Source organism: Cibotium barometz, chromosome 48, assembly GCF_041138505.1.
Source record: "Cibotium barometz isolate CiBa-2024 chromosome 48, ASM4113850v1, whole genome shotgun sequence".
NCBI lineage: Eukaryota > Viridiplantae > Streptophyta > Polypodiopsida > Cyatheales > Cibotiaceae > Cibotium > Cibotium barometz.
Window position 1 is genome coordinate 14,770,520 of NC_141093.1, and position 24,341 is coordinate 14,794,860.

Genomic DNA, 24,341 nt, shown 5'->3' on the forward strand with positions numbered 1-24,341 from the left:
GGCTGCAAGTATCAAGCAAGATCATGGACTTTTGGAAGGAAATTTGCAAAATATGTCAACTGCCTAGTTGTTAGTTTGTAAGACAAAGATGATGGAAGCAGTGTAGACATGATGTTACATCAACATGAACCGAAAGTCTCTTTGCAAGGAGGTAGTGGTAATGATAATCAAGCAATTTAAAATGATAAAATTCAATAATAAAACCTCAAAGGTAAGCTAGGTAGTAGTAATGGTAATCAAGCAATTTAAATAGATAAAATATAAAATTCAAACCTCAAAAGTAGGCTAGGTGGCATGTAGTGAAATATATATTAAATGCAAATAATATATTGACATAATAATAATAATGGTTCAACTTTAAATCTCTTATTTGGGAACAGAATGTTAGTAGGTGGCATGTCGTTGGCAACCACTCTTACTATTTCCTAATTGAGAGCTAGAGTGGGGGCCTCTCTCTCCTCTCTCATCTCTCTTCTCTCTGTCTACCCCCCCTCTCTGTTATCCTCTCATCCCTCTCTCTCTCTCCCTCCCTCTCTGTTGTCCTTTTATCTCTCTCTGTCTCTCCCCTCCCTCTCCTTTCTCTCCTCTCTCTCCCTCCCTCCCTCTCTGTTGTCCTTTCATCTCTCTCTCTCTCTCCCCTCCCTCCCTCCCCTCCTCTCTCTCTCTCTCCCCTCCTCTCTTGCCAAGGCCGTGCATTATCGTGGGAAGTGCTCCTTAGAGATTGCACAGAGTAAAGGTGGGCTTGATTGCAAATATAAGTATAAAGGGAATTTAATGCACATCCCCAAGCAAAAGGAAAGGCAACACTGCACACATTGCACCTCTGCTGCAGAAGAGCAGAGAGTTAGATGCTGTCGGTATAGAGAGAGCATGGGGGGAAGAGAGACTTCACGTCGTCTTTAAGTTCAAACAGCTGAGCCGCTGAGGGAAGCCATTATTGCTGCTTCTCTCTCTCTCTCTCTCTCTCTCTCTCTCTCTCTCTCTAAGGGATTTGAGACAGCACACAGAATCCCCCTCTCCCCCTGTCTCTCTCTCTCTCTCTCTCTCTCTCTCTCTCTCTCCAAGTTCAGAGGAACTTGAGACAGCAGAGAACCCCCCCCGCCCCCCTCTCTCATGGTCTTCTGGAGCTTCTCCTCCTTTACCCATGCAGAAGCCATGGAAACCTCCAAAACCTCTTCCTGTAGTCAGCAGTGCTTTCCATCCTCAAAGCTCAAAAGTAGAGAAACCATGCTTGCCCTTGCCTGTGTTGCCTTCATAACCTTGTCTTACTTGGCCCTTGCCTCCACCCCCACCAGCTTTTATGGCTCATTTCTGCCCTTTCAGATCCGGACCTTCTTCGGCATGGATGATGATGAAGCTAACCCTGAACAAGTAAGTGGGGCTTTAGATCTCCTCATGGAAAATTATGATCTGTTTAATTTAATGTGTGGTTAAGGAAAAAGCCTCAAATGGGTGTCTAATTCTTCTTGGCTAGCACAATATAAGGCCATTAATTTAATTGTATTGATGCCATTGTATTAATTTCTCAGATTTTTCTCTGGAAGGGTATAGATTTCTCAATTAGTACAAGCAGTGATAGAAACAATAATGATTTTCAAGTACTGCAACTAATGAAAGAAATAAATGGTTTGGATAATTGTGCAATGCAGTACGAAAGGGCAATGCAGGAGGTGTTTGACAAGGCTGCCATGCCCAACAGGACAGTGATAATTACAACATTAAATGCAGCATGGGCTGAGAACAACACCATGATTGATATGTTTCTGGAGAGTTTCCACCATGGGGAGGGCACAGAGAGGTTGCTCCAGCACTTGATTATTGTGTGTGTGGACCAGAAGGCGTACCACCGCTGCTTGGCAATCCACCCTCACTGCCTCAAAATCAAAACAGGAGGCATCAACTTCTCTGGGGAGCAGGCATTGCTTAGTGAAGATTACATCAAAATGATATGGAGACGGATCAAGTTCCTGAAGACGGTGCTAGAGTTGAACTACAGCTTCATTTTTACGGTAAATTTTTTGCTTTGATTGGCATCACATGGGGGATTAGTAGTCGTGGCACAGTATTCCCATGGGGGTTTGAGACTTGGGGCACTCGTAGGGAAGTAAACTGTGTTTGTCCCTTCACTTGGGCCTTGGCATCATTCATGGGGGAAATATGCTATGTTTGTGTGTATATGTGCACGCGCACGGGTTCCGGCACATGGGAATACTAACACATTGGGGTTTGAGGGGGTATTCATAATGTGCATTGGAAAACATGCACATTTATGTGCATACATGGGAGTTTGGGCACATGGGGATACTAATACATATCATTGGAAAATATTCTAGGTTTGTTTATTGATAATCTCATTCCCATCACACATGGGGAGTTGTGCATATGGGGATAGGATGCTAGGAACTCATCTGTCTGTGCCTTCTCTTTTACCACGCATGGGGGGTTGGTGACATGGAGATTAGTTACTAGTAAACATGGAGTTTTTCCCCAACTTATCCCCACATTGGCTACACTTTGGAGTTTGTACATAAACATTTCTTTTATTTTTTAAGTTTACCCTTTGAGTAAAAACCGCAAGTGATTCCCACATTGGCTACACTTTGGAGTTTGTACATAAACATTTATTTCAGCTTTCTTAGAAAGAACATACCTATGATCATAACATTTAGCCTAGTGTAAAAGGAAGATTATGTGCGCTTTTTGTGTCATTTTGCATCATCAATCAACACCACTCTTGTTCTTGTTTCCTCCATAAAATTCAAGGAAGTCCCATTGAGTACTTTTCTCTTATTTTGTTGAAACATGAGTGAGTAAATGGTTGCTCTTTTCTTTTTTAGGATGCAGACGTGCTGTGGTTCCGTGATCCATTCCCTCGACTACAAAGTGATACAGAAGCAGATTTGCAAATGGCATGTGATCGCTACAATGGGAGACCTTGGGATTTGCGGCGGAACACCCCCAATGCAGGTTTCACGTATGTGCGAGCCAATGAAAGGACGGTGAGGTTTTACAAGTTATGGTACAAGGAGAGGAAGAGGGACCCCAAGATGGCAGACCAAGAGGTCTTTAATGTCATCAAGTATGAGGACACATTCAAAAGCATTGGCATGAAGATACACTTCTTGGACACACAGTTCTTTGGTGGGTTTTGTGGCATCAGGTTTACTGACATGACTAAGGCTGTTACTATGCATGCCACATGTTGCAAGGGGTTGAATAACAAGCTTATTGATCTTAGAAGGATCCTTGAAGGGTGGAAGGAATGGCAACACCGCGACTTTCATGCATCGATACCGAGGGTGTCAACACCACCGATCGCACGTAATAACAAAGGCAATAAAAAAGGGAGACGGTCTTCGACGAAAGGGAGGGCTCTTCTAGCTCTTTTGCCAGCAGTTAGCTCCCAACAATTGGACAAGGATCCCCATTTTAAGGTGCCACGGGCTTGCCCACGATCCTGGCGTTCACATTAGCCCTCTTTGTATCTATTTAATCAAGCACATGGAGAAAAGTGTCTTTTTTACGATTACACTTTAAAAAGAAGATTTTTTTTCTTCCTTGAATGCTTTTCTAGGGAAGTGATTTGGGTTCTTGTAACTTTGTTTTTAGGTTTCCTTCTTGAAAGAGGCTTCAAAGTAGGCTATTCTCTCGGTAAAGTGAAGAAGGGGGGCAAGGGGAGGGGAAGAGGGGGAGGGGAAAAGAGTTTTATTTTGTATTTTCTTCTCAGAGCTCATGCCGATTTTAACTCTTTGTTCTCTTCTTTATTTTTACCCCTACCCACATGTTTTACAAGTTTTTCGCAAATCTTCAAACATGAAGGGAGTAGCTTAAAGAGATTAAATAATGACTACATCCTTTCTGCAACTAATCATGTCTTTGTTCTTATATATTTTAGGTACATTGTCTTCTTTTGCAATTGAAACAAACTTTCATTGAGTTGAAGGATTTCTTAAGCTCACTCAAGAAACTTTGAAAACTACTCCTATGCATAAGTGAGTGAATATGAATGTCAGAAGGTGGGATCCCATGGTGGATCTGATTTTAATGTTTTTAAAAAGTGGTTATCTATGTACTACATATTATGATTCTAGTTCTAAGTCCGTGGATATTAGTAGGATGTGTAGAGGCATTGCCCCATGGGCTATAAAAGAGACTTTGTGTGAATTGTTTTTTTTTTTAAATGCCATGAGTTTGAAACTTGCCAAAGTGCTTGTGAAATGATAACTCTTAGGCCGAGTTTTTATTGATTTTTAAAAGTGTGCAGTTTGAAAATTGCCAAAATGCTTATGAAACTTTACAATGGATGTGAGAAGCGACTACTTATAATGTCCCCAACATACTAGAAGACTTGGACACATATTTTGGCACAAATTCTCTAAGAAGCAAAACCTCTAAGCAAAAGAGATAATGGCATAAATTTGGCACAAATTCTCTAAGAAGCAAAACCTCTAACCAAAAGAGATGATGGCCTAAATTTGGTACAAAGTCTCTTCAAAGCAAATTGTTTTGTATCTTTGTTGAATTTTCACTTGACTAATAGTGATGTCCAAATGACATTGAGAAAGGTATGTTTTGAATGCTTAAATGACCCATTCCAAGGTAAAGTGAAAAGACCTTGTAAAGCCATAATCGAACCCACTCTACTCGTGAGAAAGCACCCACCATTTTGGCCACCGCCCAAGAGTAAATCTCTCTTAAAAATGATTCTCTTGGAGCTTTAGCAAGAGTTCTCATTAAAAAGAACCCACTCTACTCGTGAGAAAGCACCCACCATTTTGGCCACCGCCCAAGAGTAAATCTCTCTTAAAAATGATTCTCTTGGAGCTTTAGCAAGAGTTCTCATTAAAAAGAACTAACGTTATGGCCTTATGAAGAGTTCAATTTAATCTCATCACAATCAAGTTGATTAAGAAGAGCTTAATTTAATATCATCATAATCAAGTTATCAAGCAATTTATGAAGAAAAGGCCAAATTGGATGCATACATCCTATCTCCCATGCAACATTAATCATGGTTAAGATCAAAAGTTTAAGCTCATCCTAGAAGGCAAAAAAGAATTCAACCGTTAGACCATCCCAACTAGGTGACTTCCAACGTCCCATGCCATATAAGGCATGTGTCATGACGCTCTTCCTCAGTGAAAGGCAGATCATATCTCATAGCAGATTCATTGTCAACAAATGGGATGCACACAATTTAAGAAAATTTTGCGAGCATCATGAACATCAACATCCACAAAAGATGAACTCTGAAATGTGTGCTGATAATGATTGACACATTTAGTTGCAAGCTCCATTTTTGTGGATGTCCATGTGCCAACAAGTTTCTTAACACGCACAATTTTGTGTCTCTCCCTATTGTCATGCAAGCTTTTGAAAATTTGTTTCGATGAGCCACACACACACACACCCCATGTATCCTTTGATTTTCTAAGGAGCCATGGCTGTCTTTTCTTTACTTGGGAGCTATTCATGAGCTAGGGGAATGATGTGCAATGGTGAATGAAAAATTTTCCATAAGAAATTTTGCTAATGCTTTTTTGAAAGAATATCTATGGAACCGAATCTCTCATAGTGGCAAATATCTATATGAATATTTCTAATGCTTTTTGAAACGTATCTATGGAACCAAATCTCGCATAGTTGCAAATATCTATGGGACCAAAGCTTTCCTAGTTGCAGTCATTGTGGAGGTATTAAGAATAGTTTAAGTATTTTATGTGGAGTTTTAATAAACAATTGAGAAAGCATAAGATAGAAAGAATCATTGATCTATTTTATGCGGAGCTTTAATCAACAATTTAGAAAACCGATGCCTATGTTCTCTGAGTTCGTGTGCACGCGAGTGGGGGGTGGGGGTCCGAGGTTCTTCAGGTAATGGAGCTTATGCTCTAATCTTAGTGGGTTCAAATCTCAAAACCCTCCTCCTCAATTAAATTATGGAAGACTAATCATCTTATTAAGTGAGGAATCTGAGAATTCGATATTTAATACAACCATGTTGGTTGAGATGACAAAGCTAAAATATATAAAAATTTAATCCTCTTATTGTTGCTAGCTATTGGATTCATGCTTAATTTGGCATCTACACACAATCTCGTTTTAAGGCAAATCAAAAGGGAAATACATGTTGCTCAAATAAATTTGCAAAGGGCCAACAATAGTAGATCGTGGAAAAATGGGGTCAATTCAACTCTTCAAGACAAGCATGTTGGCCATGAAACAATTCCTAGGTAGTCCTTGATTTCTTAGCAAAATTTATCATAGAAACATTTGAAGCTAGTGTGGAGAGACTAGATATGAGCTATGGAATTTTAGCGCATTGGCAGCATTAATGGGTGGCAATCATTGCCCAAGAGGAGGCCCAAATATATCAAGAACTTAAAAGACAAAGATCTCAAAAGGCAATCGACAAGAGTTGGCTATGGTTGGGGCCCCAATAGAAAATGCACCCTCCACTTGCCAGCTCCAAATCGAAGACATACTTCAACACCATAGAGAGCCCCTACTGCATGAGGTGGACATTGCTGCTTTATATTTCATACATGAGGGTGGCACAAGATAAGTTCAGGCCTTGTCATTGTCTATACAAGGCCCAACGCATGCAACTATGGGGCCCTGTTTTCTTTGGCAGATGGGTTTTTTTTTTTCATGGTTTTTTGACATCCATTCTAATCCATTTTACACGTATCAACTTCCGGTCTTATAGACCCTTTGGGTCTTTTGTCAAAGTTAACTCTCTCTCTCTCTCTCTCTCTCTTTCTCACACACACACGCGTGTTGAGCAGACATACCCTTTCCAGAACTTCTGCATGGTTTGCCTTTCTTTGTGCTAACAATGTTTGCAAATGCACACCCCCCCCCCCCCCCCCTTCCCTTAAAAGCAGAGTAGTTCAAAAACTGACTTCTTTGATCTGCTATTCAATTAATATCCTCTTGTACAGAGACGAAAATAGCCTGCAAAATTTCAATTACACCTAGCTGATAAGTTAACATAACAATTTTGAGGTCTATTAAACAGGCAAAACATCCGTGCAAAATGAAAATAGAGTTGATTCTTTTGAAGTTAATCCCGTGCCCTAGGAGAAGCCAATAATTCATTCTCCAGCATGGTATGGCTTGAATATTTATTTTGAAAAACAGAGTCAGCATGAAACTAAACAGTTACAAAGCCGAACTCCAGGTTGGCTGTAGAATATCATACGGTTAGTCCTTTCTTACGATTTTCAGCCAACAACTCTTTTCTCAACTTCGCAACCGCTTTCTCCTTCTCCAGCAATTCCATCTGTTTAAAGAAAAGGCATATTTGTTGACGCAAAAGAATAAATATGCTTCAAGAAGAAAAAGCAGTTGAACACATGCAAGCATCAAAGCAGAGTCGTTATCCTAAAGACACATGCAATCTATCTTCTATCATCCCTACTCCCACCTCCCCTCACACTATGTGGCAGTCCAGATCTAGCACACACAGGATCCTGGGCAAAATATGCTACGCAGCTGGGCAATCCCAAAGGCAATGATGCTGGGACTCCCCAGTCACTGCAGCAACGTTAACCTGCAGTCAATGGGGGCTAGCCAGGTCCCCATTCACTGGATGGACATTTACATTCTCTATTACTACTAACAATCTATTTCTGACATGGCGCTGGCAGTTCCGCATTTTATGGGATAGGGGCATTTTGGAGCCTATAAATCTGCTAAGTTCAGTTCCTTTTGTATTCATCTGATCCCAGGCTCTGTGGGACAGGTCATAGGCTTAGGTTCTCCTTTTGGAGGCCATGTTGGCTAGGACCTATATACAGATTGATACAGATATACAGAAATTATTGTTTCAGCAGCATCTCTCCTCTCTGTTCATCATTGTGTTTCGCATAGTTCTTAATACAGGCAGTTCTTCAGCATGTTACATTGGTATTGTAACATGCGGAAGCTATGGTAGTCTCCTAACATTGCATAGGAACTCTTGATGCAACAACAATCAACATAGACCAAGAGAGGGGAGAGATGTCATTATATATTCATATGATACGAAAAGGTGTATATGTTTGTACAAATTCCATGGCCTTTGGCCTGCCCAAAAGGGTGACTAATGACCTTCTAATTCCTATCTGGAACCTATCTCCATATGGGAGAGAGAGATCTACTCTGAGCACAAGTCTGCTGACTACTGGTCGAAATGTTCAATGGACATGAATCAATACACATGCTGCCGACTGGAGGTATATGACCTCCCAAACCTGGCCGACAAGGTCCAAGTCACCACATAGGCCTCCTCATGCTTGTGACAGCTGCTACTACTCAAAGCCTGATGTTTCATCTGTAGCAAATCAAGGATTAGCTTTGGTTCAGCTATGTGCATGTGCATGCACATGACATCCCCTCCTGCTAAACTTGATGGCGTGCTTCCAACCTTTGACCTTGGATAACTGTCATCATCCCTTTGTCTCCACATGAACTTGTCATCCTTCCCTTCCTGGCAACCTTTTCACTGAAAACCTTGCCCTGTCTTTGATTCCACTCCAAATCTCATGTAGAGATCTATGCATTGTCCTCTTGCCTTCTTGCCCTGTCATGAACACAAACATGAATCCTTCTTCTTGAATCTGATCTGGGTCCACCCCTTGGATGATCATCATCCCTTGGAGTTGCTCCATAAAATCCTTCCTTGTTGGCAGCCCCAACTATCTACCGACTCTCATGAAACCCTCCACTTGGGTTTGCCTGACACCAACCAGCTTCTAGGGGTCTTGACACATGCTAAGTTACTCTCCTTGGACCTGTACACTTCTTTTGGGACACCTAACAACACTTAGCATAGCTGAGCCTGATGCTCTAATACCACTGTAACATGCAGAAGCCCTGGTAGTCTTCCTTCAACCCTAAACACTGCATGAGAACTCTTGATGCAAGAATACTCAACATAGACTAAGAGAGGAGAGAGAGAGATGGCTGTATATTCACTATATTTATATGACACAAAAAGATGTATATGTCTTTGGCCTGCCCAAAAGGGTGACTAATGACCTTCGAATTACTATCTAGGACCTATCTCCATATGAGAGAGAGATCTACTCTGAGCACAAGTTATGCCTGTTATAGGCTCCTGGAGGACTAAATCAACTGGCCAACTACTAGTCAACCAAATCCATGGACATGAATTGATACACATGTTGCCGACTGGAGGTATATGCCCTCCCAAACCTGGCCAACAAGGTCAACCGTCATGGTCCACACATAGGCCTCCTCATGCCTGTGACTACTGCTATTGCTCAAATCTTGATGTTTTATCTGTAGCAAATCACGGGTTAGCTTTGGACAGCTGCTGCCCTGTGCTGCCCAGCTGCACCTATAGTCCGGCTCCGCCCTGCAACGGCCGTCATACTCCTCTTTTGTACCTGCTGCTGCTACTGTGCTACCGTACAACACTTGCACAGCTGACTGTACCTGCTGCTGCTGCTGCTGTTGCGCTTGCCGTAAAGCACTTGCACAGCTGACAATACCTACTGCTGCAAGTGATGCCGTACAACACTTGCACAGCTAACAGTACCTGTCCGTACAAAAGAGGGTGGGGACAAGAAGAAACGGTGTAACTATTGCAAAAAATGTAGACATGTCATTGAAGAATGCAAAAAGCGCATTGCAAGTGAGAAAAAGAAAAAGCAACAAGGTTTGGATGCTACCACAAATGACACTAAGAAAGAGGCCAACTTGGCCCATGATGGCTATGCATTGCTTGTCACATGTAGTACCCCGTCTATGCCTTCTTCATGCATGTCAGTTTCTGATGCTGATTGGTACTTCGATAGTGATGCTACAAGCACATCACTTCATGTAAGATGTTTGTCACTTTGTAGGATGCACCTAAAGGTAGTACACTAATAATGCATTGTTTGCCATTAAAGGCATTGGAAATGTAGATTTGACAGCATGCAATGGTGACATTTTCACTAAATGCACACTGTATGTACCTGGAATTTGTAAGAATCTCATCTCTATCTCTGCTTGTAACATGAAGGAGAAGTATTCGTACACAAGTCTCACACCGCCTTCTGTATCTTGAGTTTCGCAAGTTCAGCAATCCACTTTTATGACTTCAATCTTAAAGAGATATAGAAAGAGAGAGAGAGAGAGAGAGAGAAACTGTACACCGTATGGGGTCCTGAATTACCCATTGAAGGGCCCCCTATCCCATTACCTGAATAGTATTTGCTTTTATTACTTTGAAGACAATGACTTTGGACTGACGATAAGCCAAACGCAAGATCTCGAAGGACCAAGAGTTGGGCTGAACTGTACACGGCTGTAGAAGCACCAATGATGACCGATCTCTAACCTATGCACTCTTCCCGTAGGAAGGCTGCAAATCTGAGGCTGAGGTATGGGCTGATTGGGACTATTTCTAGGCTGTGAATGAATGCTGAAATGAATATGAATGCTGAGTTTTACCTTCACCAAAGTGGCTGAAGCAAAACAATGAGTTGTATGTGGGTTGAATGCTGTTAGATGCTGAAAACACAAGGAAGATGAAGCATATATGCTAGCCGGCTGCTGTGTATGCTGAGAAACGCGAGGCTGATGGAGCTCTGAGGCTAGCCGATTGAGAGGGATGCTGTGTTTTGCTGATGCGTGGCTGAGACTGTTAAGCGATGATGCTCCAGGACTGAGGACTGCAACACTTTAGGCTTTGATTGCTGAATTATGTGATGGAATGAGTGATGCAAAGCAAGCCTATTTATATGCTCATGAGTGGCTGGTCAGTTGGCTAAAGGGCTGGCCAACTGTAGCCTAATTGCTACATGACTTGCATATGATGGATAATGATAATTAAATGCTAAAATAATGCTGAAACATATGGAAAAAATGCCAGATAAATGCTAATAAATATCCTAAGGATGCCAAATGCTATTTCAAGGCTTCTCCAATGATCTATGTGCAATGGATGAATGATATGCAATATGCAAAGTGCTTTCTAATGCAAACCCTAAGATTTCTACTAACTCTACATGCATGAATGATTCTCTCCAAGTGGGTTAAGGGACTTGACTAACTAATAGACTCACTATGGCTGAGGAATGACCTACGTAGCTCGTGCCTGACATATCCTAGACTGAGGATTACAATGGGGTCACGGCGTACGACAAATATCATCCTAAAGGGTACTAATATTGTACAATGTTGTACTGATGATGATGAGTCATCTTGTCACCATGCACTACAGTGCAGAGTGCATGTGACATTCCCTCCTACTTATGTTGGCGGCAGGTTCATGGCTTTCAAGTAGTCCGCCAACAACTGGGAGTACTCTTGAAAGAACTCCTCGTCTAGCCAAACGGCTTTGTGGGTACCTCGATCTCAGAACTTTGTGTAGAACTGACGTATTCTTCGACCGAAACCATGCTTCCAACGATGAAGAAGGATCTGCTCAGGCTCGATGACTTCTGCTCTGTCTACCACGTCTGGCTGCTGTTCATCTGAAACATCAAACACTTCTCGTCCAACATATGGTTTTAGCTAAGAGACATGGAAAACATCATGCATTGTCCAATTGTTAGGCAACTTTAACTTCATGGAGACATCAATTATCTATTTAACTATTGGAAAAGGTCCAAAACTACGGAAAGAAAGCTTGGAATAACGTTTTCCCATTTGTTTCAATCTCGACTTAATCCCCTTCCTTGAAGTGGACATCTCGTCTAGACTTATTTGCATGTCTGTTATAAGCTTCCTGGGCTTTGGTCAAGCGGTCTTTAACTGACTCAATGATTTCGAAAAATGTTTCCACCATTTTGTTAGCCTCAAGGAATGGAGACACCATTCTCGTCAAAAGAGAAGAGAAACGACAACCACAAGCTACCTCATAAGGAGTTCGTCCGACACTGGATGAATGAGTATCGTTCAAGATGGCTCGGACCAATGGAAGATAATGTTTCCATTTGGACTGATGGTCATGACAGTATGACTTAAGAACATCAAAGGCCAACTGGTTATAGATTTCTGTATGTGGATGGAATGCTCTAGACAACTGTAACTTGGTTCCAACGTACTATGCTGAGATACCCACTCAGAAATGCTACAAGAACTGTACAACACTGTATATGGACAGCAAGCATAAAGGAGAAAAGAAGATCACTGTTGAATATCACCAGAAAAGATATTACATCATGTGGAGCATCATGAGGGAGGTCCCGTAGATGCTGCCTATCACTGCAGAAGCTGAAAAAATGAGATGATCTGAGGGAAAAGGGAGCCAACCCTTTTATAGTACCTCAGTATGCTGATCGGCCAGCTGTAGCAGGCCGACAGCATGGTTGTAGCAAAAAAATGCCTTAAAAATACCAAAAAATGGTAGAAAAAATGCTGAATGATCTCTGCTAAGATATGCCAATGCAGGGCTTCATATGGAGCCAGATACAAGCATGAATATGCATGGGAAAGTCCATCTGGGGATGAAATAATTTTCAACAGTCGGGCCTAGAGATAAGAAATAAATGGGATGCCAAGAATGCTTCTATCCCTACGAATCATGATAGGCTCAGGAAAACCTTTACAGATAGTAAAAGTGTCCTGCCTGAGACCGCTCCCTACAAGAGGCCTACAGATCGGACAACAATATACACATATTTAGAACACTTATTTTAACTGTTATTAAACAATGGAAACAACATCAGCAACACAAATACTGTAAATACTGAAAATACAAATGACACCAGCACTGGGGCCGGAAAGGGCCGGCCCCTCCCCCCCTCAATACTTTTTGTATTTCTTGGAGTATTTTTTATTTGTACAAGTGAAACGGGCATGACAGGCCAGTTTCTCCACAAGGGAGTGAAAACAACCAAATAAAACTGGTTCAAGTCGATGAAGAGGTGTTGGTCGGAGTAGCCCCAAATCACAGGCTCATTCCCACCTTCACTGCGTGGACACCTGCCTTTCACTGGTCTTCCGGGACCGTGCACCAACAGGCACGCTCGTACTAACGCAGGCCAAGGGGTACACCGCGGAGGAAACGTGGCCTGGTTCTCCCCAATGAGCTTTGCTCCCAAATTCCCTGGTGAGTCTAACCTTCATTGGCTCTCAGAAGCTCTGCGAGTGCGGTTAACAACACCACACATGGAAATATACTAGCCACACCAAGAAGAATTTCCTAAACATGGTCAGCATATACAAGCCATGCTCCTGCATTACACAACTTAAAGCATTCTCTGAATTTGAATTTGCAAATTTCATATTTATACAAATGAGAAAAATATGAGAGCACCTCGTACAGTGAGTACAATCCAGATACAACCGGTACAATTTGTAGCAGGTACAATCAAGCACATCAAGAACTTCACATGTGTGCAGGTACTGTTTATACAGCTGGTACAGTGAGTTCAACAGGCAGGTACAGTGAGGTACAACGGGTACATATAGGCAGCCAGCAGGTACACGTGGGTAGCCAACACAGCAGGTACTGGTCAGGTACACATGGGCAACCATCAGGTACACATGGGCAGCCAGCAAGTACAATAGGTACACAAGGCAATAAATGAGCAAGAGGGTGCTGTACAGCAACAGGTACATGCCTGGTACAATAGGCGGGTACTGTACAACAGCAGGTACAGGCCTGGTACAACAGGCGAGTACTGTACAGCAACAGGTACAGGAGGCGTGGCAGCCCTACAGGCAGGTACAGTTGGAGCTTCAGTAGGTGTGGGCAGCAGGCGGGTGCAGCATGGAGGATACCAAGCGATAGAGAGAACAGAGCAAGCGATGGAGAGAGAAAATCCAGCCACCACCCACGTGGGAAATATGTACTAGTCTTCCATGCAATAGTTGCTTTTAGAATTATTAAACTCTAATCAAAGGTTAGTTTATAGGCACCCACACTAGAAAGTAAATGTCCAGCCCAAATTTATGTGTGAACACATTAGCTTATAAACATTAAAGTTAACCATAGTTTATGGATTTTACCTTTAAAAAAAGGCCAAAATGAAATACTTACCACCTGTTCACACGCCACACCACCAAGTCAGCAAACAGCATTCCACGGTACACTGGGGACGTTCCCATCCAGTGTACTCGCACTGCATAACAGGCACACACACGCAAACAAGTCATGCAAAAACAAATTTATGCATGTAGGCATAAATGCATGTGCACAAATAACGGACAAAATCTCCCTTTCATGAAACTTGTACAAGAGTTCCTGTCGAGCACAAAATTGGCGCGATAAATATAAATAAATATGTCCTGGTCTTCCTATGGAGTGACACTCCCATAGGTAAGACACCATCCTAGCCATACACGGGTGGCATCAACAGGCTTCCATCCATACAACACGAAGCAAATCACACACGGGTGACACGAAACCGGTTCCCGTCCATGTGATGCAAAATTGGTCGCACACGGGTGGCACTGATCTGGCCGTCCATGTGACACCATAAAACTAGCCCTTTCACATGGGACACTGGCCTGGCCCCATGTGAACATGGCACAAATCTGGCCGCTCTATGGAGTGACAGTCCCATAGAAGTGGCTCCAGAAATGGAGATGGACCAAATGGTGACACTGCCCCCAATCGAGAATAGGCTCATACTGACAAAACCACTGGATTCCTAAGATCATGTTACACCCCAAAAGAGGCAAGACGATAAAATCTCGTTGGAATGAGGCCTTTTGAACTACAAAGGCAAACTGTTGTGCCTTCTGAAATATGTGGGTGCGGAGACCAGGTGTGAACCCGTCCACATCCAAATGATATGGCACTAATGTACAACTCATTTTGTTAGCCAACTGGGGAGAGATGGCGTCCTCAGAACTATCCATGTCGAATAGGACTACAAATTGTCGGCCCTTGGCAGAGCCATAAGCTCGGATGAGGCTTTTTTGTGCAGCATCACTCTCCCTCTCCTGCTTAGCATCAAATACCACGGATGGCGTAGGATGCATAAAAGGTACAAGCTGAACTGCATTTGTGGTAGTAGTAGTGTCAAATCCCCACTGGATCTCCTCGTGATCGTTCCCGGTACAAGACTCGAAACCTGCAAACAAACAAACAAACAAACAACAAGGGGGTGCAGGCCTGACTCACCTCCCAACCATGACAGCCGTGGGCAAGCCCACAGTCTTGGCTGTCCCCACCGAACCACGAGCTGAGCTAACTAGGTTGACGTACAGGCCAATCTCCTCCTCGCGACGTCCCATACCGCCACGAAGCTGCCCTTGCGGGCCTCGAGATTGCTGCCGGCCTCGGCTGCGTAAAGCAGGTGCACGTCTGCACTAGATCCAGGCTCCAAGACCATAGAACTCTCACAAATCTCGCGAGACTCTATATCTCTAATGACTAACCTTGGCCACCCTTTTATAGGCTCTTGGCCGGTCATCGGGCGTCCACACTTGGGCGCCCGCCCGTTAGTCTATCCCTAACTCAACTCGCCAATCAGCCTGCCTAGCTCCAAACCTCAAAGCTAGTCTTGCGTGCATGTAGCACACGGTAGATACACACTGTGCACATGACATACTCCCCTTCCTCTAAGAGCTCACTCTTGAGCTCACTAAAAAGCCAGGGTAATCTCTCTAAAGAGTAGTCAATGTCTCCTATGTAGCATCCTCCTCAACACGATCCTTCCACTTGATCTTGTGTTCCGTGATAAGCGTATTACGCAATCTTCTTTCACGAAATCCAAGAATCTTTTCAGGCGGAACAAATGTCATGTCCTCGACATCTATAATTTCTTGAGGAGTAACTAACTGATTTGTTCCAATAACGACCGAAGGGATATGAAGTTTTCGAAAGGAGATTGGATTTATCTTCGGATTATGAAGCAAAGGTTGAAACAGGTGGGCAAGCGATGCCATGCCCGAAGTTGTCTTTCAGGAGCTTCGGACCTTTTCCCATCAGAAAAAGATTAATGAGATGTCTGTGCAGTTAAAGCTACCTCCGAGTTGGACTATGCACGATGTGTTTCACGTCAGGTGATTAAAGTCATATGCAGGTCCTATCCCTTCAAAAGTCAAAGACGAAGCGAAACCAGATATTGTTGATGAAGCAGAAGATATGGTTCCAGAACAGATCCTTCTGCACCGTTTCAAGCATGGCTCAAGCCGAAGACTAAGACAAATCCTCACGAAGTTTTAGGACCGAGGGACCCACGAAGCGGTATGGCTCGACAAAGAGTTTTTCGAAGACTATCCGGCGTTATTAACGGATTATTTAGAGGCTATGCAGCTTCCGTCAAGTTAAGCACAAGGGGATGTCATGTGCATCCCGCACTTGGATGCCACGTAGACATATCTGTACAGAAGGTGCAGGACCGGGGATGGTGAACTAGTCCCATGTGAGCCCAGTCCGGGACGAGTCAGCCAAGGATCCATCTCAGTTGTCCGAGGTCAGGTGTGCATTGTCCTGCACAGGAGTCCAAGGTCAGGTGTGCACTGTCCTGGACATGAAACAATGCCAATCTGCGCTGTGAGTCTCCCTCTGGAATGATGTCAGTGATTCTGTGTATCTGGTATGGTACCGGATGCCAGATCATTATGTAGATAGTTAGGGTTTGATTATAGGAAAAGGGGCCAGCCCATAGGGCTACCCCAAGTCTTAGGGTGGGCATGGGGATGGTGTGAAACCACCCCCATGAGGGCCAGGAAGGCCCTGGCTATACCCACCAGCCATGGGTAGGGCATGGAGGACTGTAGGACAACCCTAGGGGAAGGCCAAGGATAGCCGACTGGTTATCCAGCCCTAGGAGGTGTAGGGCAAGTATGGGGCAGCCCATACAGGCTGCCCCAGCCCCAATGTACTTGCAAATTCAATGCTAGAGAATCAGGAGCATGATGCCAAGCCAGCCATGAAGTGATGTGTAGGTTTTTATGTGAATTATCTAGCATTTAATGCTGATTTATAGTCGTGGGCAGAAAAGTGAACTGGCCGACTGGATTTAATGCTGGCCGACTGCTTATTTGGAGTAGTATAAAGAGGAGAGCCACAATCCCATTGTGTTATCTCATATTTCACCAAGAGCTCAAGCATACAAGGGCTAGGACAGCCAAGAAGTTGCTAAGAAAAGGGGTCAAGGACTGCAGGTCAAAGGCAGAGATTTCTCAACCAAGAAAGGTCAAGATTTCTGTATTTTTCTTTTCAGATTCACATCATTCTAATAAAGCAAATACACCATCCGTGGTGGGGGTCCTACAGAGGGTATTTGGGACCCAATACTGTGTCCTCTCCATCTCTCCCTATCTCTCTCTATTTTTTGCACATCTTCATTTAGTTTTGTGCATTAATTCCATCGTGAAAAGTGTGTTGATTTCTGAGCATTGAAGTTACCGATCTTCTCCGAAGCTTCCGCATGTTACATGCAGTGGACATGATCCAGGGAAAAATATTGCTCTTTATGCAATGCTGCCCACACAAGGTGCCAACCCTTCTGGTTGCTTGGCTGCCTGCTGTTGGGACCCTTGCTGGCTTGCCGACAAGATTCCCAAGCTCTCCTGGTGATGATGACGATGAGGTGATGCTACTGGCGGTGTCCTACATGTTGACTTAACTAATGATTAGTCAAGGATTATGCTATTCATGTTGAAGATTAAGACATGGCACGTGCGTGCACGTGACATTCCCTTCTGCTAAACTTGATGACGGGGTGGACACTTTGTTATCCTTCCTCCCTAGACTTCTACTGACCTTGAACTCCTACTGACTTTGATTTTATTAACTGATATTTTTTGTCTGAACACCTTCACTCCTGATCTCCACTTCCAAGTCTTGCTGAAGAACTGAGCATCTGTTCACTACTATCCCCATGCCCGCTTTCCCTTAACCTTGACAGAGCGTTGGGTCACTTGCTGGAACTGATCATGCCTGTTGCTCGGCCTTTGGACTGATCTGAGAGCTTAATGATGTACTGGTTATGTGTACATACCCATATGACCCTACGTCGGCTAAGTACCACCAATCCGAGGCCCTACGGAACACTCTTCATGCCACTTATGCAAGTCCAGATAGCTGTAGGACTGCACATGCTGGCTAAATGCTGAAGAGATACTTCAATGATTGCCTGGAATAGATAGGATGCTGATTTGGTACTTGAATTTCTGAATGATTTGCTGAATCCCTGAATGATGAATGAGGAATTATGCGACTGCTTATATATGGCTTTAGGCTGCTGGTCGGTCCAGCTAGAGGCTGTCGGCCTGTTTTGATTGGACAAAAATGCTGTTTTTTCCAGCATTAAATGCTGTGCTTAACAGGCTTTGCTGATGTTTGTCCTGTCCAACTGCTGTTGCCTTCATTTATGCTGGCCGACCGTAGGTAGGGGCAGAATTAGGCAACATGTGCTTGTAGGAGTCGTAACATTATGGATCCCCAAACATTGAAGGGAAGTTTAGCACCAATGCATCATATTTTTCTATTTCCATCGAAGGCATGACACGGTTGATAGAAGGTTTCAGCTGTTCAATACCACCTGTTTAAGGAACACCTCCCAGCCTAACAGGCAATCAAGGAGGAAGCCTTCCTTCCGTTGTTTCCTATCCTTTCCTTGGGTGTAAATCTGTTGCTTGTCTTGTCACATCTACATGTATCGATAATGTGAACTCGGTCAATTTACAGCCTTCCCCTATCTTTGATGGAAGGTGTCATTACTTCGTCTTTTCCCTTAAGTCAGCCAAGCCCCATGCGTCTCGTGCCCTATGTGCAAAACTTGATGCCACATCATGCTTGAAGTGCTTCTATGACACTTAAAAATCATAGCATACATGGCATGATGCAGCAACAGTAGCACATCAAGTACGTGCATAAGGGACAAAAAAAGCACATCAAGTAAGATGCACACGAGACGAATAATTGCTCAGACATCCTTACCTCTTGTAGATGTGCCCCATGACACACTACAATCACCCCACGTCATCATGCCACATGTGATATCCCTTACAGATACGCCCCAGTACCTACTATTGCCCCCCATACATCATACCCCATGCCCCATGAACATGCCCCGTGTGCTACTGTTCCCGCCCTATTAGCTACTTTTTCAGGATCTGGAATTAGTTTGGAAGATTTCCTTTGTGAAAAATAACTATGGCATTTCATAAATGCGGTTTTAAAGAAAAGGTCAGCCAGCAGAGTGCACCTTCTTCTCCTTACGATCAGCCATCCATTCGAAAACACTGTCTAGCGAGGAAACGGCGAAGTAGGCAACCCCCACCATGGCAGCAAAAGTGTACGTTCGCACCATTTTCAGAGAGATCGTGAGATGCGAGCTCAGTGTCAAATCAACGATGTCGTATGGAGGTTTCGTCCGTCCATGTTCTTTCGAGCTTTGGAAACCCGGGCGGCCTTGGGCGGCCGTTATAATTTTCTTTTTGTTCGGCCTTATGGGGATCCATCTCTGTCTCTCTCTCTCTCTCGATTGTTGCCATTCTCAATTTATGAGGTGTTGATTATTACAAAAGGTTTTACTACTACCTAGATAGGGGAAAGGTGATATGGTGCTCCATTGGGGTCTAGGGACATCTCCAACTTTGAGAGGGGACAATGGTTCTGACGCTCCGCTTGAGATGAAGTCAAGGCAAGTTGTTATCTAGGATCTAGGGTCGTATCTGGTTGTGTAGCTCCCTAGGGATCATTGAGGCAAAGGGTTTTTCAAGGAGAGACTTTATAAAAAAATTATGCATATTATATGCTAAGGTGAATTTTAATCATTGGTTAATACATGTATACGCATCTGAGTGAATATGTAGTATCAACAGTTTTCTACTAACCAATCAATAGCATTTTCATAGGGAATACAAAATCTTAATAGCATCTCAACTCTTAAAGCATCGCCCATTATTGTATGTAAACCTCTCATACTTGGGGCCTTCATTACACATGCACGTTTGGAAATACCCTCCTCTCGCATCGCCGTGTCAAACCATTATGGACATCTAAAACCTCACTGGCAAAGATGAAGACATCTCCCCAAACCCCAGCCTTAACAACCCTTCAGGAAGGTCATGAAGAAGGAGTAGGTACCTAAGAGTACTTGGCCAACCATGGATAGTACGATGCCTACCCCGCTCAAGTGTGTAGCTCCGCTTCTACGACTTGAGTATTTAGATTGCTTTTCATATTTTTAATCATACCAAAATCCCTAAGGTTTGTACATATAAAAACTTTTGCCCAAATAAAATTGCTAGTGGGCCTTGTTACATAAAATGACTTTGTGCACATTTGCACATATATATTAATCTTGTGCTCACTTGCACATTCCATTAAGCTGAATCCTGCACAAATTCAATTAAACGTATTTTTGTACGATGATTAATTCATAAAAAAATATGATAAAATATACACCTGTGGTAATAGTCCTCTTGTTTCAGGAAAGAGTCATGGGCGGCCAGGCTAGTGTGGATGGCAGGCCACACACTATATAGCCTGGGGGATGAGGGGCAATCCTCATTCTTCCTCTATGGGCTGGGTGGTGAGCCAGAGGCCGTCCCCTCCTGTGGTAACGCCCGTAGTAGTGTTACAGCGATCTAACATCTAACATAGACATTGCGACGCTTGTAGAGGCTCGCAGCGCAACACAAATCGACAGTCGACGATAGTAAGGGGCTAACATAGACATTGCGACGCTTGTAGAGGCTCGCAGCGCAACACAAATCGACAGTCGCAGGCGACCGTAAGGGGGGTGACTATTCTCTCTCCAACACTGCTCATTTTATTAGCGTTTTTGTAATTTTCGAGTTCTCGCATTTTTCTTTGTGCAAGAATTAAACATGTCTGCTAGGCGTAGTGTGTCCCCACCGCCTTCTACTTCTCTAGGGTTTTCAAGTCTCTTGTCCTCGGTCGCGGGTTTGACCCCGACCGAATTGTCAGGCCGTATACGCCCGTCAACCGTTGTCCAGTCCGGAGTGCGCTCGTCGATCACGCGTGATCCACCAGCGCCCTCCTCGTCTGTTGACCCTGCCTTAGGACCCAGCGAGCCCGCAGCGGCTGCAATAGCAGATGACCCCTTTCTGGCCGAGGAGCTAGATGACATGAACACCAACGTTGCCCCGAGGGGACCGAGGAGGACCTCTTGGAATATGATAATGACGATTATGACCTATTGGACCCTGCAGACGTCCTGACAGAGACGGAGCTCTCTACTGGACTTTTTAAATATCTTAATGCCAAACTAAACAATATGGGTAAAGTCCAGGCTGACTTAGTCACGATGCTACAGAGCATCTCCACACGGTTAGATGCACTGACAGCCGCCTCGGCTAGTACTCCAACTCCTCGTGAGATAGACGAACTCGTGCGGCACGGGTGAGCGTAGCCTTGCCAGTGGTTTTAGGAGTACAGGCCGGTGCGCCTGCGGGGCCATCCGTAGAGACAGCTTCGTCGTTATTGAAAGACTTAAAGCCGCCTAGTTTTGGTGGCGAGGAGAAGGAGAGAAACAAGGACTCAGTCAACATGTTTCTAGCGAAGTGGTCAGATTTGCGCGCGCTGCGACATCAGCCTAGCTGGATACATCCCGTAGAGACTAGCCTCTCATTAACCGGCAAAGCGTACAAGTGGTGGATGAGTTTGACAACTCGTCCTGCCACTTAGACGGAGTTTGAAACGATGTTTCGAAAAGAGTTTTTGCCTGTTAATGAGGCGGAGACAAGCTGGGAGTTATGGGACAAGTGCTCGATGGAGAACAAATCCCTGACTCAATACATCTCAGACTATAGGGAGATAGTACTCAAGCTAAAGGGGATTGATGCATCCCAGACATTGCGAGGCTTTAAAAGAGGCCTCAAAGATGATTACCTTGAGTACGTAGAGCCCTTACAGCCTAAAGACTTAGCAGAGGCAATTAAGTATGAGCAGATATTCGATGACATCAAGCACCGTAGTGCGCGTGGTGGTTCGAGCAAGGCTGAGGGTAGTGAAAAGAGGAGGTCATGCCTGGTTCCGCAGTGATAAGCAAGGGGATAGGACGGACCAGGAAGGACAGGGTGGTCATTGGTCTAAAAAACCGCGACCATCCAAGAAGAAAAGAGACATCGAAATCCAAAAGAAAGAGCAGTATATTAAAGCGCGAAAAGAAAATCGCTGCTTTAATTGCAATGATGTAGGGCACACGAAGGCTAAGTGTCCAAAGCCTAAAGCCAGCACGAGTGGCAACGAGCCCAAAAAAGATGGTAAATCCTCTAGGCAATTGCATACAGTGTAGAGACTCCCTCTCAGTTCCGCAGAGTTCAGAGAGGTGACAGTGTGTCATTGTGATGAGCATCACGCTTGTTCAGTGACACCAGCGATGTGGCAGCCTACTGTAGGTCCGCATGACATGGTGCGCATGTATGGCACCATAGGTGGCCGTAGAGTCACAGTTTTTATTGATGATGGAGCTAGCCACAACTTCTTGAACTACTCGTTAGTCAAGAAGTTAGGGTTGACTGAGACCCGGAGTGATCATGAGTATACTGTTGGCCTAGCCAACGGATATGACAAAACGGTATGGAATACCGTAATATTGGGGGTCCCATTATCTATGCAGGACTACGAGGCTCCGCTTGACTTTCAGGTCATGCACTTAGCCAGAGCAGACGTATATCTAGGTAGGGAGTGGCTGTATGGCTTGGGCCCTAGTCTAGCTCGGAATTACCTACATAATACGCTACGTTTTGAGCATGGAGGTGGAGTCGTTACCCTGTAGGGCACTAAAAACATTAGTTGGGGGGAAGCCCAACAGAAGAGCTTTGATAAGCTCAAGGTGACCGTAGCAGCTGCACCTATTTTGACTATTGTCGATCCAAATGAGCCGTTTGTTTTGGAAACAGACGCTAGTAATGAGGCCATTGGGGCCGTACTTATGCAAAGGGGATGTCCAATTGCATTTGAGAGTAAAAAGTTAGATCGTGCGCAGCGTAACTACTCAGCTTATGAGCGAGAGTTACTAGCAATAGTTCATGCACTGAAAAAGTGGAGACACTATTTATATGGTGCTACTTTTGAGGTTCGAACGGACCATGAAAGTATGAAATGGCTTTCAAGTCAAAATGAACTGAAGGGTAGAAAAGCTCGGTGGGCCGAGATTTTAGAGGAGTTTGACCTTCAGATACGTTACCAGAAATGTAAGTATAATGTGGTGGCAGATGCACTTAGTCGCATGCCACAAATTAATGAACTTAGTTTCACAGTCTTCAAGAATGATTTCTTGGAGTCACTACGTGGTTTATGTGAGCACGATCCATCTTTTACAGAGGTCTGGCGCGCTGTACGCGTACACACTTCTTCACAGACGCGACCACCTCCCTCGTTGGCACGGATTGCTAGTCCGAAGAGACTAGCCGAAGGTGCAACGGGAAGGGAAGCGAGAGTTAGACCGGAGAGACTAGCCGTGTCTTCTGGGTATAGTTTGGAGCCGGAGAGCTCTGACGTAGGCCCTTCATCACCTTTGACTGCCACGGCTTCAAAGGGGAGTGATAAACTTCGTCGGGGGGGAGAAATATGCTAGTTACTCCATTAACGACAGGTACTTACTCTACAAGGGTAGAGTATGTGTACCAACTATTGGTGACTTTCGGGCCCAAATTCTTAAAGAAAGTCATGATAGTCCAAGTGCGGGTCATCCCGGGATTCAGAAGACCTATGCACTAGTAAAAAGACAATTTTATTGGCCTAGTTTGTTTAAGGACGTCCAGACTTATGTGCTGAAATGCAATAAGTGCCAGGTCAATAAACACGAATGTCTCAAGGTTGGAGGACTACTCCATCCGCTGGAGATTCCTCAAGGGAAATGGGAAAGCATTTCCATGGATTTCATTACCGGTTTACCCAAGACGAGTCGAGGGAATGACTTGGTGTGGGTGGTAGTGGGGACAGGTTAACTAAAATGGCAAAGTTTATCGCCACGAAGAAAACTGTTAAAACGCCAGAGTTGGCAAAACTCTTTATTGAACATCTCTACAAGCTATATGGCCTGCCCGCAGATATAGTGTCGGATAGAGATAGAAAGTTCAACAGTCATTTTTGGAGGGAAGTCTTCAAAAAGTTGGATACTACTCTGAGTATGAGTACGGCAGATCATCCGGAGTCTGATGGTCAAACTGAAAGAGTTAACCAAATTCTAGAGGATATGTTGCGTTCTTATGTTAGTAAGAAGCAATCTAATTGGGAAGAGTACTTGCCCTTATTGGAGTTTGCCTATAACAGCTCCAAACACTCAGCGAGATTGGATTTACACCATTCATGTTAATGTATGGATTCCAGCCGAGATCTCCGATGGCGTAGGCCTAGAAAAGGAGAAGATTCGTAATAAAAATATGTAAACTCTTGAAGTCTTGCACATTGTTGTAGATATCCTAAAAATATTGTAATCTCACCATCACAAAAATAATTA

General features: G+C 44.0%; 2 protein-coding genes across 2 annotated transcripts; one reads left to right on the forward strand and one right to left on the reverse strand.

Moving 5' to 3' along the window:
• Positions 1 to 790: 790 nt before the first annotated feature.
• Positions 791 to 3,563, forward strand: LOC147610850 (uncharacterized protein At4g15970-like). Its single transcript, XM_086785469.1, has 3 exons — positions 791 to 1,371; positions 1,650 to 2,009; positions 2,838 to 3,563. The coding sequence occupies exons 1-3, from the start codon at positions 1,114 to 1,116 to the stop codon at positions 3,471 to 3,473; spliced, it is 1,254 nt and encodes a 417-aa protein (XP_086641595.1). The 5' UTR covers positions 791 to 1,113; the 3' UTR covers positions 3,474 to 3,563.
• A 3,430-nt stretch (positions 3,564 to 6,993) lies between these two features.
• On the reverse strand, positions 6,994 to 19,337 carry LOC147610851 (uncharacterized). Its single transcript, XM_086785470.1, has 2 exons — positions 19,113 to 19,337; positions 6,994 to 7,285 (listed from the first exon to the last, which is right to left on the reverse strand). The coding sequence occupies exons 1-2, from the start codon at positions 19,215 to 19,217 to the stop codon at positions 7,199 to 7,201; spliced, it is 192 nt and encodes a 63-aa protein (XP_086641596.1). The 5' UTR covers positions 19,218 to 19,337; the 3' UTR covers positions 6,994 to 7,198.
• Between the last annotated feature and the right edge of the window lie 5,004 nt (positions 19,338 to 24,341).

Excerpts from the sequence above, each read along its gene's own strand:
- LOC147610851 (XM_086785470.1), bottom strand. The coding sequence starts at position 19,217 with ATGGTGCGAACGTACACTTTTGCTGCCATGGTGGGGGTTGCCTACTTC. Across the intron at positions 7,286-19,112 it reads CTGATCGTAAGGAGAAGAAG|ATGGAATTGCTGGAGAAGGA; the intron begins GTGCACTCTGCT and ends TTCTTTAAACAG.
- LOC147610850 (XM_086785469.1), top strand. The coding sequence starts at position 1,114 with ATGGTCTTCTGGAGCTTCTCCTCCTTTACCCATGCAGAAGCCATGGAA. Across the intron at positions 1,372-1,649 it reads ATGAAGCTAACCCTGAACAA|TACGAAAGGGCAATGCAGGA; the intron begins GTAAGTGGGGCT and ends TGTGCAATGCAG. Across the intron at positions 2,010-2,837 it reads ACTACAGCTTCATTTTTACG|GATGCAGACGTGCTGTGGTT; the intron begins GTAAATTTTTTG and ends TTTCTTTTTTAG.